General features: G+C 48.2%; 1 protein-coding gene across 2 annotated transcripts in view; it reads left to right on the forward strand.

The window, feature by feature from the left end:
• Positions 1-2,121: 2,121 nt before the first annotated feature.
• DUSP10 (dual specificity phosphatase 10) overlaps positions 2,122-12,612 on the forward strand; it is a 65,289-nt gene continuing 54,798 nt past the window's right edge. The window contains exons 1-2 of one of the 2 annotated variants that reach the window (XM_030195996.1): positions 2,122-2,264; positions 11,383-12,227. In XM_030195996.1, coding sequence (XP_030051856.1) covers positions 11,429-12,227 — 799 coding nt within the window. In that variant the 5' untranslated portion in view covers positions 2,122-2,264; positions 11,383-11,428. Of the gene's footprint in view, positions 2,265-9,480; positions 9,624-11,382; positions 12,228-12,612 lie in introns of those variants that run through there. The other variant, XM_030195997.1, reaches the window with a different exon arrangement.

Consider the following 12,612-nt stretch of genomic DNA (forward strand, 5'->3'; position numbering starts at 1 on the left):
CAGCATCGCCGCTTTCCCGCCGCTTCGCTGGCGAAAGTTCAAGGGGGGTGTGTTGGTAGATTAGCGAAGGCGGGACATGGGCGGGCATGGGCGTGGCTACCAGATGGCCGGCTTTTGCCGATAATGGAAAAAAAAAGCGGCGTTAAGCAGTATTTCATCGGCTTTACTTGGTTCTTTTATTTTCACGACCAAGCCTCAAAAAGGTGCCCCAACTGACCAGATGACCACTGGAGGGGATGGGGGATGACCTCCCCATACTCCCCCAGTGGTCACCAATCCCCTTCCAAACTAAAAAAATAAAACTAAAAACCTTTTTTCCAGCCTGTATGCCAGCCTCAAATGCTGTACCCACCTCCATGATAGCAGAATGTGTTGTATCCTCCAACAGCCTTTCCCTGGTTGCGATGTGGCTCTGGGGTGAGTGTGACACCTTTTCTGTTAGGTGCCCAGCAGAGAGTCACATTAGCAATGCATTGTGGTGGGTGTAGGGTACTGGGCTCTACTCCCATGGTGCTTTTCCCCCCTGCTAACTGGGTCAGAGTGTGCCCTGTTTGTTTCCTGTTGTTGTCCATGCGGTAGTGGCCATTTTTGTAAGCCAGTTTTAGTTCCCTTTCCTGTGTTACTCACGTTAGAGAACATAGTTCGTACCTTGAATGGTGCTGAAAGAGGACATTGTACACCATTGTTTCAGCTCTGACCTACTGCTAATCTTAGTACCAGGGGACTCTTTGCCAGTGGGGCACAACCTCTGATCTGCAGTTAACTGTGAGTAAATGTGGTTATTTCAAGAAAGGACTTTTTCAGAGAGATTAGTCTTCAGGTGTGAACTGGTGTGCCAAAGTTATACAGCAGCAATAAGTCCTAGAGGCTGTATGCAGGTCCCTGGAGCAATTTTAGTGGGTGCAGTACATTTGTGGGTAGTGGGTTTGGGGGGCTCAGCTCCCAAAGTAAGAGAGCTATGCACGTGGTGGGAGCTTTTCTGAAGTCCACCGCAGTGACCCCTAGGGTGGCTGGTTGGTGTCCTGGCATGTCAGGGGGGCCAGTGCACTAAAAATGCTGGCTCCTCCCACGGCCAAATGCTTTGAATTTGGCCGGAGTTTGAGATGGCCGACATAACTTTCCATTATCGCTGAAAAACAAACCCGGCTATCTCAAACCCGGCAAACTCCACGGCATTTGGCTGGGCTAAACCATATTATTGAAAAAAAAAGATGGCCGGCCATCTTTTTCGATAATACGGTTCCGGCCAGCTGTAGCGCTGCCGCCAACATAGATCGCCGGTGATCTATTTGGCCGGCGACATTCGATTAGCCCCCTCTATGTTACTATGTATGTTACTATGTTACTATATTTACCCAACTCTGGTGTCGGGGAGTTTTTTAGGGGCAGGCAGAGGGGGGGGGGGGGATATGTTGGGGTCGAACGGGGTCCCAGCTCCAAGGTTCATAAAAAGATAGGCAGATGGTAAAGAATGGAAGCATAAGCCAAATAAATAAATACTTTAAAAAAAAAAACCCAGAGGTGCTAAGGTTGGAAAAGTAAGTTTCTTTTTCTTAAAGCATGTTAATGAAGGTTAACAAACAACAAAAATATAACCTGCGATCTAGTTTATAATGAACTAACAATACATTTGTTGAGCTACCTTTCTGGAGCTCGCACTCCTTCAGTCCAAACAGGGTTGTCTGTCACTTAGTCTAGGCTGGAACCAATGCTAAAATAGTGTTGTCCATTTCTTTTGTAAATTACAAAATCATTATGCATGCAGACATATGCAGACATGAAAGTATATGCACAGAAACAGGGCAATGAGGAGCAAGCAACTCATTTCATTAAGAAAATCAGGCAAGAAAAGGTTAACTGCATCCTGCTGCTTATCTGTACAAGCAGAGGGAGTGCAGCTGCTCTCCACCAGCTCAGTCTGGCTCTTTAAGCTCTGGGATTGGCTACCAATGACATCACCACCCACACTCACACCAAAGCACCCTGATGCTTCCTTTGATCCCGGACCACGCCCCAGGTCACGCCCACTGGTGTGCCCCAGCACTGGCTCTGCCCTGGACTTTCCCCCAGCAGCTTTCAATTGGCTGCAGGCCTCATCAGTCAGAATCCGCAGAAGCTTACATTACTCTGGAGCAAAAAGAGAAAGTAACTACAGTACATTGCAGCTGGAGATCAATGAAGCCTGAGTGAATGGGGATGTATAAATCAACAGCTGCGGAGAAGCACCAAATATTGAACGGATATATACTGTTTTGACGAAGGATGTAAGTGGAAATGGAGGATACTTTTATATCCAGAACAATTTATTTTGTTTTGTTATTCTATATATATATATATATATATATATATATATATATATATATATATATATATATATATTCCCGTAGATTGTCAAGTTTTTTTTCTTAATTAGAGGCAGGTGAGGAGCCTGCGTGACTTGCTATGGTTTTTATTACTGACCAACTGTTTTACGCTTGCAGCTGGATTTGTAGATAGTGTGCAGCTTGCTTGTAAGAGAGTGCTGCAGTGAGAGAAGTGAGGGCATAGTGTGTCTTTCTAACCTTGATTACTTGAATGGCTTTCACGTTTTTTAAATTATTATTATTCAAGGGAAAGAGAGATCAGGAGTAGATAGGGGGCGGAGGCCGTTGTAGTCGCTGCTGAAGCCCTGGTCCCACTTTTCATTTTAAAATATATGACCTTCTGCTGCAGGGATGCAGAGGTATGAAAGGAAAAGCCAGAACTGTTTAAAGAAAAACAAATCCCAGGTCAGGTTGAAATGATTATAAAGCAGAAAAAGATTCCCTCTTTTCCCGATCTCGTTCATTCAAAAAAAAAAAATCTTGAGCTATTTGAAATTGTATTTGAATAATGTCAGGTCTTCATTCTTCCTTATTTAAGGTCATGATGATTTTATTCTACTACGATTTTGATGCATTTATACTCCGACTTCCACTTGCTAGACCTGATCTGGAGACGTAGCAGAAAAAAAAAATTATTTAGAATTTCTAGTACAGGGCATAATGATTTGAGTTAAAAATGTTAACAGGAAGGCTGGGGTCTTACATTTATTTCCCCTTCTATGATGTCTGTTAAATATAGGGAATGCAGTTTAAATTAGTATAAAGATAAAGTATCGTTTCTCATTCTGTGGCATCCTTTAAACCTATTATACACATTTAAACGTCTAATATTTGCACATTTTAGTTCATGAGCCAAGATATTTATGGATTCTTAAAATTGCAAGAAAGATTGATTTAAAGAAAAGTTAATTTGCTGTTTGTATTCTAGGTCTCTTAGTGCGTTTTACACTTGCACATCATGTTGATGGGTGGGGGATGTGTAAAACTCGTTGGTTTAATGTCATCCTAGGATGACTGGGGTCCATAGTTTACAGGCCTACCTGCCCAGCAGTGTGTGTGCAGTACATTTTTTTTAACAGTGCTTGGCTGGAGTGAGAAAGTCTATGCAGTGCAGTGTTATAAGGTTGTCTGCCTTCATTGGATCTGCTAGGTCCCTGTGAGTCTTGGGAGCGCACAGATCAAAAGAAGTGGCCCGGGTGGCTATCACTGTGGACGCAGTCATAAGACAAAAGAAAAAAAAGAAAACACATCATGTGGGCGTTGGCAAGCGGGGCAGGGTGCTGCCGGCGGGCAAAATGGTGCGTGACGTAGGGGAAGGGGCAGGGCTGGTGGGGGAGGCATCATGTCCCCGGGCAGTGGATCACGAAGGAGAGAGCAGCGGGGGGGGGGGGGGGGGGGGAGTAGGAGTCCGGGGGCCGGCATGAGGAGCGTACTGAGGGGCGTCAGGGGAGCGAGCAGGCTGTCATGGAAGCCAGGACGAGCAACGGGGAGGTGCGGAACGCTCCAGGGACCTCAGTAGGGTGGTGCCCAGGAGGTGCCAGGGAGGGAGTCCCATGGGGAGCGGGCAGTGCTGCATTTGGGTGAGGCCCACTGCAGTGGGGGGCCTGGCCTCCTTTTGGGCCGCCCTCGTGGACGGCACTGGCGGCCCTCCCTTGGGTGGCCCCCTGGTTGGGCGTGCCTGCAGCGGGACATGTGAGAGGGGCATGGCTATCAGGAGGAGGGGCTCTCGCCCGGGAGGCGGGATGGGGCACCAGGTGGGCTGGTCCTGCTGCTTCCCCTGTTTTATCTTCGCAGGGACTGAACAACATGGAAGGCGCCGGAAGGAGCGCGGTAAGTCGGGAGGAGCGAAAGGCAGAGCACCCTTCAACGTTCGCGGCAGGAGGAGCTAGCAACCGGATGATGGCGGGTCAGGAGGGGACCTTGCTAAGCACAGAGGATACAGAGCGGCAAATTGGAGTGCAGGAACATGGCCCAGCGATAGTTGCTGGAATTGCGGTGCCAAGGGCTACAGCGTCCAGAGACGGTAATAGAGTGGGCTGTAGTGGGGGACGGGTGAGGGGCACGCGACGCAAACGGAGGGGGTGGGGGAAGCGGAGTAGGGATTCTTCCTCCTCTTCTGTTTCCTCCTCTTCTTTCTCTACTTCATCCTCTTCCACCTCTCAGGCAGGGGGTGGGATTAGGCAGGAGGGTATGACGACAGGCACCGGGGAAGGGGCGAGAGGACCGCCGGCATTAGTAGCCTTGTCAGAGCTTTGGGAACAGGTTCTGCGTTTGTTACGGAAGAGGGTCAGGCAAAGGCAGTGCATAGATATATTCCATTTGTTGGAGGCAGGAAGAGACGGAAGCGTGCGAAGTGTGATAAAAATCAGACTGAAGGACCTAAGGAGTGCAAGGTCGCAAAAACGGTGGTCAGCTGGATGCGATCCTTTTTGCGGCTGACTAGCATTTGGGGGCGGAGCGACCAGAGTCAGTACGGTGTAATGTTGGCACATGCGGATTCCATGTTGGACGCATTCCAGCGCTTCGGTGGTTGGGCGTGGCTAAACTACGACGAAGTCTTTCGAGACAAAATGGAGAAGAACACACATATGACCTGGGGTACGCAGGATATCAACCTCTGGTTGGTACACATGGCCCCTCAATCAGGGGCGGCGGGGGGGGGGGGGGCAGGAAAAGGGGGTGGCACTCCGCCCAGCTCGAGCAAGCCCTTTCGGGCCGCGGGGAGAGGGGAGATCAGCGCCACAGGGGCTGTCCCTGGCCCAGCCTCAGAGGTCTGCTGGCGATTTAATAGAGCGGCCTGTCTTTTCCCGGATTGTAAGTTTCACCACACCTGTTCCATGTGTGGGCAAGGACACGCCGCAGTCAAATGTCTGAGAAAAGGGGCGGGGGGAGCGCCTGCCGTTAAACAGTAGGTGGTTAAAACGGGTGCCCACGCCGGTGAAGGTAGGTGCGATGCTGCCACGGCTCCACTGATACACAGCAAAAAAAAGCAGCGGCAACACTGGAAAAAGGTTTCACAGAAGGGTTCATTATTCCTTACCAGGGGCGGGTAGTGTCTAATTGGGTTCGGAACTCGGCGTCAGTCTCAAGGCTGGGAAGGGTAGTGTGAGGCAAACTGGACGAGGAGATATGGTTGGGCAGAGTGGCGGGTCCGTTTGTCGGTTGCCCCTTCGTCCCTTTTATGCTGTCCCCGTTGGCAGTGTTCCCAAAAAAGCAGACAGGGAAGTTCCGTCTGATACACAACCTGTCCTATCCGTTGGGCAGGTCGGTGAATGCGGGCATTCCAAAAGATTGCTGTTCAGTACAGTACATCTCGTTTGATTGTGCAATGCGACTCGGGCGACACTGCGGAGTCGGAGCGCAGTTGGCAAAAGTCGTTAGCGAGGCGGCCTTCAGGTTGATGCCGGTCCACCCGTCAGCTTTTCTGCTGTTAGGGTTTCATTTTGACAGGGCCTTTTATTTTGACCGATGTCTGCTGATGGGGTGTTCTGTGTCATGTGCTTATTTTGAGCGCTTCAGCTCCTTCATGCATTGGGTGACCGTGCAGAGGGCGGGGTTGGACACTCTGGTGCACTATCTGGACAATTTCCTGTTCATTGGGGCCCCAGATAGTGGAGATTGCAGGAGGTTGTTGGGAGCCTTTCTACAGGTGGCGGCAGAATTCAGAATACCGTTGGCCTCGGACAAGACGGAGGGCCCTCGTGTCGGTCCTGACGTTTTTGGGCATCGAGATTGACACGGAGCGCATGGTGACGCGGTTGCTGCAAGAGAAGGTGGTACAGTTGGAGAGGCAGATCATGGGGGTGTTGCAGGACAGGAAGGCCACGCTGGGGGCCATCCAGTCCTTACTGGGGAGTCTAAATTTTGCTTGTAGAGTCATCCCGATGGGGCGGGCCTTTTCGCGGCGTCTGGCAGTGGCGACATCCGGGGTAGAGCAGCTGCACCATCATGTCTGATTATCTGCGGGGGTGCGCAGCGATCTGCGGATGTGGTTGGAATTCCTGTTGGCATTCAATGGCACATTGGCACTGCGGAGCGTGGAAGTGTCCAATGCAGACCTTGAGCTGTTTACAGATGCGGTGGGGAGCTTGGGTTTTGGAGTGTACTATACGGGAGCTTGATGTGCGGCCCCATGACCACAAAGTTGGATTGAGGCAGGGCTTACGAAGAATATCACCTTTTTAGAGCTGTTTCCGTTTGTGGTAGCATGCGAGTTGTGGCCGGGGCAGCTGCGGGATAAGAATATACTGGTGTGGTGCGACAATCAAGGGGTGGTGGAGGTGGTGAACAAGCAGGCGGCTCGTTGCCTGATGGTGAACTCCTTGATTCTGGAATTGGTACTCCGCTGTTTGCGGCTGAATGTATACCTCAGGGCGAGACACATACCGGGGCTGGATAATAGGGTAGCTGATGCGCTGCCTCGATTTCAATTTCAGGCTTTCAGGGCTCTAGCACTGGAAGTGGACTTGGAAGGGCAGCAGATGCCGGAGCAGCTTTGGCGACTCGGAGACCTGAGGTGTGGAAGATACTGAGGGCCTCGGTAGCACCAGCAACTTGGTCTGCATACATCAGCGACTACGTCAACGTGTCTAGCTTCCTGCAGAGTGAGGGCTGGTTCGATGGGCTGGCTTCAGATGAGCTGCTAGAGGCATACATCGCCAACGCCAAGAGGCAGGGGAGCTCGCATAGCGCGGTGAGACGGCAGGTGGCGGGCTTCACGTTCTTCATCAAGGCTTTTGGATGGGGTCAACCTAGTACCCATTTCCTAGTGAGCAGTGCATTAAAGGGCTGGAGCAGAGCAGTTCCGCCGATGGGGGATGCGCGTCGGCCGATCACCTACGCTTTGTTAGTGCGATTGTTACAAGTAGTGGGGGAGGTGGCTCAGTCGGTTTTCAAAGCCAAGCTATTCTGAGCAGCCTTTGCCTTGGTTTTTTATGGGGCCTTTCGAGTGGGGTTACTGGTGGCGAGGGGCGGGTCAGCGTCGTCGTCGGGGTTGCTGTATGAAAATGTATGCATTCAGGATGTCGTGTTGTGCATCAAGTTGACGCGGTCTAAAACGGACCAGAGAGGGGTAGGTAGCACAATAGTGCTGTGGGGGGGGGGGGGGGGGGGGGTCGAGGTATGGACTCCTGTCCAGTGGCCGTGTTGACAGACTACTTGTGGGTTTGGCCCACGGGGCCCACCGCTCTCTTAGTGCATGCCAATGGCGCAGCGTTGACGAGGTACCAATTCGCAGTGGTACTCCGTCTGTGTCTAGGGGCAGCGGGGCAGAACCCGAGGCAGTTTGGCACGTATTCCTTCCGCATTGGGGCGGCAACAAGTGCCAGTCAAGCGAGCTTAGGAGCAGACACCATTCGTAGTATCGTCAGGTGGGCTTCTGGGGCCTATAGGGGTTACATCCGGCGTTGTTGAGAGGCCGAGGATGGAGGGTGCAATCCCTAGAAGTAAAGTCTGCTAGACCTATCCTGTAACACTTGTTAGTTTGTTTGTTCTGTTGATATCAGGGGTGTCTATGGGTGTCCTGGTATGCCCAACGTTGTTGGCCCTCCCACTTTTGCACCCGCAGATGTTGCTGCTCCATTTGGGTGGCAACAATGTGGACGGCTGGATGGGCAAAAGGCTCATCGACACTGTAAAAGAGGACTTGCGGCTGGCAATGGAATGGTTCCCTCATACAAGGGTGGGGTGGTCAGACATTATTCCCAGACCGGCTTGCCTCCCGGCTCGTAAGTGGTGCCGGGGACTGAGCAAGATTAACTGGCAGGTCAGTGTGTGGATCATTGCAAGGGGGGTGGTCTTCAAATCAGGCACACATGGGTGGACACGCAATGTGCGGCATTATTTGCAAGGGACCAGGTGCACTTGTCTGATGTGGGCTGGGACTTGTTCTTGATGGATATTTAGGACTATTTGGCAAACAATGGGGGGACAGGGTCTGGGTAGACCGCAACTTTATGGGGGGGAGGAAAGTCCTTGCGGCCACAAGAATCTCCCCCTGTGGCAAAAAAGAAGCAAGCAAACCCCGAGCTACAGGAGCTATGGCTCATGGGGGCTGAGCCATGGCATAACAGGGGGGTCGGGCGACCTGGAAGATGTGCGGAGGTCTGCACGGATCAGGGCCCTTGCTGTTATGGCGGGGCCCAGAACATGCCGAAAAGTGGCCGCTTTGCTAATATGGTGAGCGGCGGAGGGGGGGGGGGGGCTAACTGTTGTTGTTAAGCCTGGGCACATGTAGCTCGGGGGGGGGGGGGGGGTCATGTTGTTCTTCAAGTTAATGAAGTTAAATTAAGTACATGGTTAATAAAGCAAGCTGCGGCCTATATTTACCCAACTCTGGTGTCGGAGAGTTTTTTAGGGGCAGGCGGGGGGGGGGGGGGGGGGGGGGGGGGGGGGGGGGGGGGGGGGGGAATATGTTGGGGTCGAACGGGGTCCCAGCTCTAAGGTTTATAAAAAGATAGGCAGATGGTAAAGAATGGAAGCATAAGCCAAATAAATAAATTTTTTTAAAAACCCAGAGGTGCTAAGGTTGGAAAAGTAAGTTTCTTTTTCTTAAAGCATGTTAATGAAGGTCAACAAACAACAAAAATATAACCTGTGATCCAGTTTATAATGAACTAACAATACATTTGTTGAGCTACCTTTCTGGAGCTCGCACTCCTTCAGTCCAAACAGGATTGTCTGTCACTTAATCTAGGCTGGAACCAATGCTAAAATAGTGTTGTCCATTTCTTTTGTAAATTACAAAATCATTATGCATGCAGACATATGCAGACATGAAAGTATATGCACAGAAACAGGGCAATGAGGAGCAAGCAACTCATTTCATTAAGAAAATCAGGCAAGAAAAGGTTAACTGCATCCTGCTGCTTATCTGTACAAGCAGAGGGAGTGCAGCTGCTCTCCACCAGCTCAGTCTGGCTCTTTAAGCTCTGGGATTGGCTACCAATGACATCACCACCCACACTCACACCAAAGCACCCTGATGCTTCCTTTGATCCCGGACCACGCCCCAGGTCACGCCCACTGGTGTGCCCCAGCACTGGCTCTGCCCTGGACTTTCCCCCAGCAGCTTTCAATTGGCTGCAGGCCTCATCAGTCAGAATCCGCAGAAGCTTACATTACTCTGGAGCAAAAAGAGAAAGTAACTACAGTACATTGCAGCTGGAGATCAATGAAGCCTGAGTGAATGGGGATGTATAAATCAACAGCTGCGGAGAAGCACCAAATATTGAACGGATATATACTGTTTTGATGAAGGATGTAAGTGGAAATGGAGGATACTTTATATCCAGAACAATTTATTTTGTTTTGTTATTCTATATAATATATATTTTTTTCCCGTAGATTGTCAAGTTTTTTTCTTAATTAGAGGCAGGTGAGGAGCCTGCGTGACTTGCTATGGTTTTTATTACTGACCAACTGTTTTACGCTTGCAGCTGGATTTGTAGATAGTGTGCAGCTTGCTTGTAAGAGAGTGCTGCAGTGAGAGAAGTGAGGGCATAGTGTGTCTTTCTAACCTTGATTACTTGAATGGCTTTCACGTTTTTTTAATTATTATTATTCAAGGGAAAGAGAGATCAGGAGTAGATAGGGGGCGGAGGCCGTTGTAGTCGCTGCTGAAGCCCTGGTCCCACTTTTTATTTTAAAATATATGACCTTCTGCTGCAGGGATGCAGAGGTATGAAAGGAAAAGCCAGAACTGTTTAAAGAAAAACAAATCCCAGGTCAGGTTGAAATGATTATAAAGCAGAAAATGATTCCCTCTTTTCCCGATCTCGTTCATTCTAAAAAAAAAGTCATGAGCTATTTGAAATTGTATTTGAATAATGTCAGGTCTTTATTCTTCCTTATTTAAAGTCATGATGATTTTATTCTACTACGATTTTGATGCATTTATACTCCGACTTCCACTTGCTAGACCTGATCTGGAGACGTAGCAGAAAAAAAAAATTATTTAGAATTTCTAGTACAGGGCATAATGATTTGAGTTAAAAATGTTAAGAGGAAGGCTGGGGTCTTACATTTATTTCCCCTTCTATGATGTCTGTTAAATATAGGGAATGCAGTTTAAAGTATCGTTTCTCATTCTGTGGCATCCTTTAAACCTATTATACACATTTAAACGTCTAATATTTGCACATTTTAGTTCATGAGCCAAGATATTTATGGATTCTTAAAATTGCAAGAAAGATTGATTTAAAGAAAAGTTAATTTGCTGTTTGTATTCTAGGTCTCTTAGTGCGTTTTACACTTGCACATCATGTTGATGGGTGGGGGATGTGTAAAACTCGTTGGTTTAATGTCATCCTAGGATGACTGGGGTCCATAGTTTACAGGCCTACCTGCCCAGCAGTGTGTGTGCAGTACATTTTTTTTAACAGTGCTTGGCTGGAGTGAGAAAGTCTATGCAGTGCAGTGTTATAAGGTTGTCTGCCTTCATTGGATCTGCTAGGTCCCTGTGAGTCTTGGGTTTCTCATTATTGACTATTTGTGACTGTGTGATGACACATATAGGAGGGTTTATTTACGGACTGATTTTATTCAAGCTTGCCAAGCTAAATTGCATGTCCTCCATTGGTGTTTTTGGCTGCTGTGGATTCTTATATATTGAGAGCCTAGCCATTAGACCTGCCTCTTCTTGGAGTGAGAAGCTGGCATGCCTTTATAATTCTATGGTATTGCAGATATTATACATAACTCTAAAAGCTTTTCTGCAGCATTTGCATATGATGTATATTTAATTCTGGTTTCAGTGACAGCCTGAACCATTATTGGAGTACTAATGGTATGCACTCGTTGCATTGATGTGATACAGAACATAGATTTCTCCCCTAAGGAAAGAAACATGAGTTATAGTTGTCCAAATATTTGTCTATTTATTTGTGTATTTATTTTAAAAGTTTTGTTCTCGCAGCTGAAAAAGGCTGTTTCAAATGTTCAATCATATCTTTGTTTTCATGCCTGATAGAGTATGGAATTATTATCCCCTCATGTGTCTTGTCCCTTTTCTTCTTCACAGAGTGAGATCTTGAGTTCTTCTTGAATTGCCAGTTTTCAGCTTCCTGATGCCTCCATCTCCTTTAGACGACAGGGTTGTAGTGGCACTGTCCAGGCCAGTAAGACCTCAGGATCTCAAGCTTTGTTTAGACTCTAGCTACCCCGAATCTGCCTCTTGTGCAAGTGATAACCATCAAACTCTTATCAGCACAACGGTAGTGTCTCTCACGGCTGCTAACCTGACGTATATGCCCTCATCCAACGGCACTGCACGCTCCATAAATTGTGGATGCAGCAGTGCCAGTTGTTGTACTGTAGCAACTTATGAGAAGGACAGCCAGGCTCTGTCACAGATAACCACAAGCACCACTGTAGGGGCCTTGTCCACATGCCCTTCCAACCCGATGGTGAACAGCAATGAGAGCAGTGGCACGTTGAGTCCATCGGGCGGCTTGGGAAGCCCAGTATCTGGTGCTCCCAAACAGTTTGCCAATATAAAAATTATTTATCCTAACGATTTAGCAAAGAAGATGACCAAATGCAGCAAGACTCCCATCCAGAGTCAGGGGCCTGTCATCATCGATTGCAGACCGTTCTTGGAGTACAATAAGAGTCACATTCAAGGGGCAGTCCATATTAACTGCTCGGATAAGATCAGCCGGAGGAGGCTTCAGCAGGGCAAGATCACAGTCCTGGACTTGATCTCATGCCGGGAAGGCAAGGACTCTTTCAAGAGGATCTTTTCCAAAGAAATCATAGTTTATGATGAGAATACCAATGAGCCGAGCCGGGTAATGCCTTCTCAACCACTCCATATAGTGCTGGAGTCCCTGAAGAGAGAAGGCAAGGAACCTCTTGTTCTGAAAGGTACATTCATTTAATGTTTCTTGGTTTAGCATTAATTTGGTTTTCCTTGACTTACTGCAAACTGTAGAATAGTCATATTTTGATCTGAATGTAAAACTGGAGACTGTTTATCTCCCATTGAGATCATTGGACCAAACTGTTTTTTTGTTGTAAGCAGATTAAACGAATACCTGCTCACCCTTAAGCCATTGCTTTTAGGGGAAAGTATATTTATTTCTTTATTAGGATTTATTTACCACCTTTTTTTGAAGGAATTCACTCAAGGCGTTGTACAGCAAGAATGTCAAATGTAAGCAATAAACAATTACATCAGTAAAAATATTCAAACAACAATACAAAGTATGGCATAGTATGCTACATTATAATGCCAACACAATACATAATA

The sequence above is a fragment of the Microcaecilia unicolor genome, chromosome 3 (genome assembly GCF_901765095.1).
Source record: "Microcaecilia unicolor chromosome 3, aMicUni1.1, whole genome shotgun sequence".
NCBI lineage: Eukaryota > Metazoa > Chordata > Amphibia > Gymnophiona > Siphonopidae > Microcaecilia > Microcaecilia unicolor.